General features: G+C 45.6%; 1 protein-coding gene across 1 annotated transcript; it reads right to left on the minus strand.

Moving 5' to 3' along the window:
• Positions 1–3,673: 3,673 nt before the first annotated feature.
• On the minus strand, positions 3,674–4,108 carry LOC147988170 (uncharacterized). The gene has a single exon (XM_087534134.1). It carries the CDS (start codon positions 4,106–4,108, stop codon positions 3,674–3,676), a length of 435 nt encoding a protein of 144 aa, XP_087390260.1.
• Positions 4,109–8,253: the final 4,145 nt, after the last annotated feature.

Below are 8,253 nucleotides of genomic sequence, written 5' to 3' on the forward strand. Positions count from 1 at the left end.
ACTTTGTTGTTGCAAGTTTTACGTGGCTGCTACGGGCTTCTAGCAAGAACCATTCTTACCTACGGCAAAAACCACAATGGTGATTTATCAAGTTTGCTATTTGAACCTTCTTCAAGGACCGGACGCAGTCAAATCCGATTAAAGTAAAGTAGGAGCAATAGATACCCGCCATCCACCTTTATGCAAAACAAGTTGCATGTATGTCTGTGGAACCGGTCTCATGTAAGCCGACATGTAAGGTTAGTCCGGGCTGCTTCATCCAACAATACTGCCGAATCAAAATAAGACGTTGGTGGTAAGCAGTATGACGATCATCGCCCACAACTCTTTGTGTTCTACTCGTGCATATCATCTATGCATAGACCTAGCTCTGATACCCCTGATGCAGAACATTGCATGGGAAACAAAAACTTTCTACGCACACGCAATGATCTATCCATTGAGATGCATAGCAACAAGAGGGAGAGTGTGCTTACGTACCATCGTAGACCGTAAGCGGAAGCGCTTGACAACGCGGTTGATGTACTCGAACTTTCTTCACAATCCAACCGATCGAGCACCGAACGTATGGTACCTCCGCATTAAGCACACGTTCAGCTCGATGACGTCCACACCTTCTTTATCTAGCAAGATGGCGAGGTAATGGATGTGTTTCGGCAACATAACAATGTAGTGACGGTTATGGTGAAGTTATCTCCGCAGGGCTTCGCCTAAGCACTACGAAAATATGACCGAGGGTGTAAACGGTGGAGGGGGGCACCGCACACGCCTAAGTTTATGCCGTCGGTGTGTGGCGGCCCCTCCCTCATGTATATATAGGTGGAGGGAGGGAGGAGCAGCCAAGGGGGCGCCCCAAGTAGGCCGAATCCTACTTGGGTCCTCCGAAAGGTGCCTCCTGCCATAATTGCTAGAGGAGAAAGAGGAAAGGGGGGAAGAGAGGGAAAGGGCTGGTGTGGTCCCCTCTTATGGCCCAATAGGCCTATACCTGGTACCCCCTCCGGTACTCCGATGACTATCCGGTTTTCCCCAAAACACTTCTGGTGTACGAATATCATCGTCCTATATATAAATCTATACCTCTTGACCATTTTGAGACTTCTTGTCATGTCCATGATCTCATTCGGGACTACAAACAACATTCGGTAGCTAAATCATATAACTCATATAACACTATATCGTCAATGAACGTTAAGCATGCGGACCCTACGGGTTCGAAAACTATGTAGACATGATCGAGACACTTCTCCAGTTAATAACCAATAAAGGAACCTGGATGCTCATATTGGCTCTCACATATTCTATGAAGATCTTTATCGATCAAACCGTTATGACTGCATACGTAATTCCCTTTGTCCATCGGTATGATAGTTGCCCGAGATTCGATCGTCGGTATCTTCATACCTAGTTCAATCTCGTTACCGGCAAGTCTATTTACTCGTTCCGTAATACACACTACTAGGAAAAGGCATGCTAGTGGCGCACCTGTTTTGCCTTCTAATGGCGCACTACTGGTGCGCCACTAGCATCACGCCATTAGATTTTTTTTCTAATGGCGCTACTGTGGTGCGCCATTAGAATCTGGTATACTAATGGCGCACCGCTGGTGCGCCATTAGAATAGTCCAAGGTGCGCCATTAGTATCTGGTATACTAATGGCGCACCACATAGAAGTGCGCCATTAGTAACAATTTTTTTCAAATTTATTTTTCATTTTTTTTATTTTTTTCAAATTTTTTTTCCGCTTTTTTCTTAATCTCAGGTCACTATGGCTTAATCTCGGGTCAATATGCTTAATCTCAGGTCAAATCGCACTCCGTGGTCAAACTTCCCAAAAGGTCACCCATCCTCACACTACTCCAGCCCAAGCACGCTTAACTTCAGAGTTCTATCCAACCCCAGCAACGGCTCACTTCACAGGCACTTGTTGATATATTTAGCATATCAATCCTATTATACCTTGTTGATGTCTAGGACTTTGTTCATGTTCATGACTATGATGAAATTTTGAAAAGTATTTCAAACTTCCCGGTCATATTACATATCATTTTTTGAAAAAAAAATTCAAAACCAATTTTTTTTCTGTTACTAGTGGCGCACCACATCCATGTTGCGCCACTAGTAAGTTTGAAATTTTTTGAATTTTTTTGCCTCTAGATCTTGAAAGCCCTGTAACATTTTTCTGTTAGGTTTTTGGGGATTTTGAAAATGTTTAACGGGGTTCCCCCGAGTGCCTTCAAGGGGTCGCTGCTAAGCCCCCGAGTGGGAGGATCGCTCTCCACTCGGAGTGTTTTTAACTTAGGCGATTACGGGGTCGTAGCTAAGCCCCCAAGTGGGAGGATTGCTCTCCACTCGGAAATGTTTTTAACTTAGGCGAATCGGATTCGCGGCTAAGCCACCGAGTGGGAGGATTGCTCTCCACTTGGAGTGTTTTTAACTTAGGCGAATTGGATTCGCGGCTAAGCCACCCACTGGGGGATTTTAGACACAGATGCTTATGGGAAATTGATCATTATGATATTGAAAAAATCTTGTCTTTGGAAAGCAAACTGAAACACTTTTATTATAACTTGTCAGGTTGAGTGATCTATGTGTAGAAGTGACAGAGCAGTTCTGTGTTCCATACTCGTGGCTCGTCTATCTTCTTCGCTATGTTGTAGATGTGGTAGGCTCCTTTGTGGAGCACCTTGGTGATGATGAAGGGGCCTTCCCAGGCCGGGGCAAGCTTGTGAGGTTGCTTCTGATCCACTCGAAGGACCAGGTCTCCCTCTTGGAATGCTCGCCCTCTGACTTTTCGGGCATGGAGTCAACGCAGATCTTGCTGGTAGATGGTCGACTGGATCAAATCCATCTCGCGCTCTTCCTCAAGGAGATCAATGACGTCTTCTCGTGCTTGTTCTGCTTCAGCTTGTGTGAATAGTTCCACTCTGGGGGCATTGTGCAGCAAATCACTCGGGAGTACGGCCTCTGCATCGTACACCAAGAACAAAGGAGTCCGGCCAGTCGACCGATTCAGTGTTGTTTTCAGCCCCCACAAGACGGAAGGCAACTCGGTTACCCAGTCTCCAGTAGCATTCTTGAGATCATGCATCTGGCGTGGTTTTAATCCTTGGAGAATCAGACCATTCGCCCTTTTTGCTTGTCCATTTGACTGAGGGTGTGCGACAAATGCATAATTGACCCGAGTGCCTTGGGTTGCACAGAACGCCTTGAACTCGTCAGAATCTAAGTTGGAGCCATTATAAGTGATAATGCTGTTAGGAACTCCATATCTGAATATCAACTCCTTGATGAAACTGACAGCAGTGCTTGCGCTGAGGTTCTTGATAGGTTTAGCTTCCATCCACTTGGTGAACTTGTCGACTGCTACGAGTACATGGGTGAAACCACTCGCACCGGTCTTGAAGGGGCCGACCATATCCAACCCCCAGACTGCGAACGGCCAGACGAGAGGAATAGTCTTCGAGGCGGATGCTGGCTTGTGGGACATGTTGGAATAGAACTGGCAGCCTGCACACTTGTCGACTATATCCTTTGCCATTTCGTTTGCTCGAGGCCAATAGAATCCCGCTCAGTATGCTTTGGCCACGATGGTCTGAGAGGATGCATGGTGACCACAGGTCCCCGAGTGGATATCATTGAAGATCATCCGACCTTCTTCAGGAGTGATGCAATGCTAAGATACTCCCGTGACACTTTCTCTGTAAAGCTGATCTTTCATAAATTTAAAGGATTTGGATCGACGGACTATCTGATGGGCTTCGTCCTCGTCTTCTGGGAGCTCCTTTCTGAGAATGTACGCAATGTACAGCACCGTCCAGTCGGGCGTAATCACTAGGACTTCCATGATCAGGTCAACCACAGCTGGAATCTCAATCTCAGTCGGGTTGGTTGAACTTATCGGTTGCGGGGGCTCTTCCTTGAGGGGATCCTCTTGTACAGATGGGGTATGGAGATGTTCCAAGAACACATTACTGGGGATAGGCTTCCGAGTGGAACCTATCTTGGCCAGATCATCATCCGCTTGATTCTGGAGTCGGGGTATGTGGTGGAGCTCTAACCCCTCAAACTTCTTCTCCAACTTTCTCACTACATTGCAGTAACCAGTCATTGCAGGGCTCCTGACATCCCATTCTTTCATCACTTGATTGACCACTAAATATGAGTCGCCTTAGACCATCAAGCGCCGGACGCCGAGTGAGATGGCCATATGCAACCCATATAATAGTGCCTCATATTCAGCTTCATTGTTGGAAGAATCAAAGTGAATCTGAAGGACATAACTCAGCTTGTATCCTTGTGGGGATACTAAAACCACTCCTCCGCCAGAGCCATTCAACATTTTGGACCCATCAAAGAACATGGTCCAATGTTCCGACTGGACTTGAGTCGGCTGTTATTGTTCTGTCCACTCTGCGAGGAAATCTGCAATTGCTTGAGACTTGATGGCCTTCTTTGCCTCAAACTTGATATCCAATGGAAGAAGTGTTGGGTTTCATAGTAATTTCAAAAAATTTCCTACGCTCACGCAAGATCATGTGATGCATAGCAACGAGGGGAAGAGTGTTGTCTACGTACCCAACGCAGACCGACTGCGGAAGCGATGACACGACGTAGAGGAAGTAGTCGTACGTCTTCACGATCCAACCGATCAAGCACCGAAACTACGGCACCTCCGAGTTCGAGCACACGTTCAGCTCGATGACGATCCCCGGACTCCGATCCAGCAAAGTGTCGGGGTAGAGTTTCGTCAGCACGACGGCGTGGTGATGATCTTGATGTACTACAGCAGCAGGGCTTCGCCTAAATTCCGCTATAGTATTATCGAGGTATATGGTGGCAGGGGGCACCACACACGGCTATGGAATAGATCACGTGGATCAATGTGTCTGTTCTAGGGTGCCTCTACCTCAGTATATAAAGGAGCCAAGGGGGGAGAGGGGCGCCGGCCAGGGAGAGAGGCGCAGGAGGAGTCCTACTCCTTCCGGGAGTAGGACTCCCCCCCACCCAATCCTGTTCCAACTAGGATTCCCCAAGGGGGGAAAGAGAGAGAGGGGGGCCGGCCACCTTCTCCTAGTCCTAATAGGACTAGGGGAGGGGGAAGTGGCGCAGCCACCTTGGGCTGCCCCTTTCTCCTTTCCACTAAGGCCCATGAAGGCCCATATGGCTCCCGGGGGGTTCTGGTAACCTCCCGGTAACCCGGTAAAATCCCGATTTCACCCGGAACACTTCCGATGTCCAAACATAGGCTTCCAATATATCAATCTTTACGTCTCAACCATTTCGAGACTCCTCGTCATGTCCGTGATCACATCCGGGACTCCGAACTACCTTCGGTACATCAAAATGCATAAACTCATAAAGTAACTGTCATCGTAACCTTAAGCGTGCGGACCCTACGGGTTCGAGAACAATGTAGACATGACCGAGACACGTCTCCGGTCAATAACCAATAGCGGGACCTGGATGCCCATATTGGCTCCTACATATTCTACGAAGATCTTTATCGGTCAGACCGCATAACAACATACGTTGTTCCCTTTGTCATCGGTATGTTACTTGCCCGAGATTCGATCGTCGGTATCCAATACCTAGTTCAATCTCGTTACCGGCAAGTCTCTTTACTCGTTCCGTAATACATCATCTCACAACTAACATATTAGTTGTAATGCTTGCAAGGCTTATGTGATGTGTATTACCGAGAGGGCCCAGAGATACCTCTCCGACAATCGGAGTGACAAATCCTAATCTCGAAATACGCCAACCCAACATCTACCTTTGGAGACACCTGTAATGCTCCTTTATAATCACCCAGTTACGTTGTGACATTTGGTAGCACCCAAAGTGTTCCTCCGGTAAACGGGAGTTGCATAATCTCATAGTCATAGGAACATGTATAAGTCATGAAGAAAGCAATAGCAACATACTAAACGATCGGGTGCTAAGCTAATGGAATGGGTCATGTCAATCAGATCATTCAACTAATGATGTGACCTCGTTAATCAAATAACAACTCATTGTTCATGGTTAGGAAACATAACCATCTTTGATTAACGAGCTAGTCAAGTAGAGGCATACTAGTGACACTTTGTTTGTCTATGTATTCACACATGTATTATGTTTCCAGTTAATACAATTCTAGCATGAATAATAAACATTTATCATGATTATAAGGAAATAAATAATAACTTTATTATTGCCTCTAGGGCATATTTCCTTCAGTCTCCCACTTGCACTAGAGTCAATAATCTAGATTACACTGTAATGATTCTAACACCCATGGAGCTTTGGTGCTGATCATGTTTTGCTCGTGGAAGAGGCTTAGTCAACGGGTCTGCAACATTCAGATCCGTATGTATCTTGCAAATCTCTATGTCTCCCACCTGGACTAGATCCCGGATGGAGTTGAAGCGTCTCTTGATGTGTTTGGTCCTTTTGTGAAATCTGGATTCCTTTGCCAAGGCAATTGCACCAGTATTGTCACAAAAGATTTTCATTGGACCCGATGCATTAGGTATGACACCTAGATCGGATATGAACTCCTTCATCCAGACTCCTTCGTTTGCTGCTTCCGAAGCAGCTATGTACTCCGCTTCACATGTAGATCCCGCTACGACGCTTTGTTTAGAACTGCACCAACTGACAGCTCCACCGTTTAATGTAAACACGTATCCGGTTTGCGATTTAGAATCGTCCGGATCAGTGTCAAAGCTTGCATCAACGTAACCTTTTACGGTGAGCTCTTTGTCACCTCCATATACGAGAAACATATCCTTAGTCCTTTTCAGGTATTTCAGGATGTTCTTGACCGCTGTCCAGTGATCCACTCCTGGATTACTTTGGTACCTCCCTGCTAAACTTATAGCAAGGCACACATCAGGTCTGGTACACAGCATTGCATACATGATAGATCCTATGGCTGATGCATAGGGAACATCTTTCATATTCTCCCTACCTTCTGCAGTGGTCGGGCATTGAGTCTTACTCAACTTCACACCTTGTAACACAGGCAAGAACCCTTTCTTTGCTTGATCCATTTTGAACTTCTTCAAAATTTTGTCAAGGTATGTGCTTTGTGAAAGTCCAATTAAGCGTCTTGATCTATCTCTATAGATCCTAATGCCTAATATGTAAGCAGCTTCACCGAGGTCTTTCATTGAAAAACTTTTATTCAAGTATCCCTTTATGCTATCCAGAAATTCTATATCATTTCCAGTTAGCAATATGTCATCCACATATAATATCAGAAATGCTACAGAGCTCCCGCTCACTTTCTTGTAAATACAGGCTTCTCCGAAAGTCTTTATAAAACCAAATGCTTTGATCACACTATCAAAACGTTTATTCCAACTCCGAGAGGCTTGCACCAGTCCATAAATGGATCACTGGAGCTTGCACACTTTGTTAGCTCCCTTTGGATCGACAAAACCTTCCGGTTGCATCATAACTCTTCTTCCAGAAATCCATTCAGGAATGCAGTTTTGACATCCATCTGCCAAATTTCATAATCATAAAATGCGGCAATCGCTAACATGATTCGGACGGACTTAAGCATCGCTACGGGTGAGAAGGTCTCATCGTAGTCAATCCCTTGAACTTGCCGAAAACCTTTTGCGACAAGTCGAGCTTTGTAGACAGTAACATTACCATCAGCGTCAGTCTTCTTCTTAAAGATCCATTTATTTTCAATTTCTTGCCGATCATCGGGCAAGTCAACCAAAGTCCATACTTTGTTCTCATACATGGATCCCATCTCAGATTTCATGGCTTCAAGCAACTTTGCGGAATCTGGGCTCACCATCGCTTCTTCATAGTTCGTAGGTTCATCATGATCTAGTATCATGACTTCCAGAACAGGATTACCGGACCACTCTGGTGCGGATCTTACTCTGGTTGATCTACGAGGTTCAGTAGTATCTTGATCTGAAGTTTCATGATCATTATCATTGGCTTCCTCACTAACTGGTGTAGGTGTTACTGAAACAGTTTTCTGTGATGTACTACTTTCCAGTAAGGGAGCAGGTACAGTTACCTCATCAAGTTCTACTTTCCTCCCACTCACTTCTTTCGAGAGAAACTCCTTCTCTAGAAAGGATACATTCTTAGCAACGAATGTCTTGCCTTCGGATCTGTGATAGAAGGTGTACCCAACAGTCTCCTTTGGGTATCCTATGAAGACACATTTCTCCGATTTGGGTTCGAGCTTATCAGGTTGAAGCTTTTTCACATAAGCATCGCAGCCCCAAACTTTAAGAA

Source organism: Triticum urartu, chromosome 1A, assembly GCF_056163025.1.
Source record: "Triticum urartu cultivar PI428250 chromosome 1A, HENAU_Tu73, whole genome shotgun sequence".
NCBI lineage: Eukaryota > Viridiplantae > Streptophyta > Magnoliopsida > Poales > Poaceae > Triticum > Triticum urartu.

Bases quoted from the DNA above. Each gene is read 5' to 3' on its own strand.
- LOC147988170 (XM_087534134.1), bottom strand. From the start codon at position 4,108: ATGACTGGTTACTGCAATGTAGTGAGAAAGTTGGAGAAGAAGTTTGAG.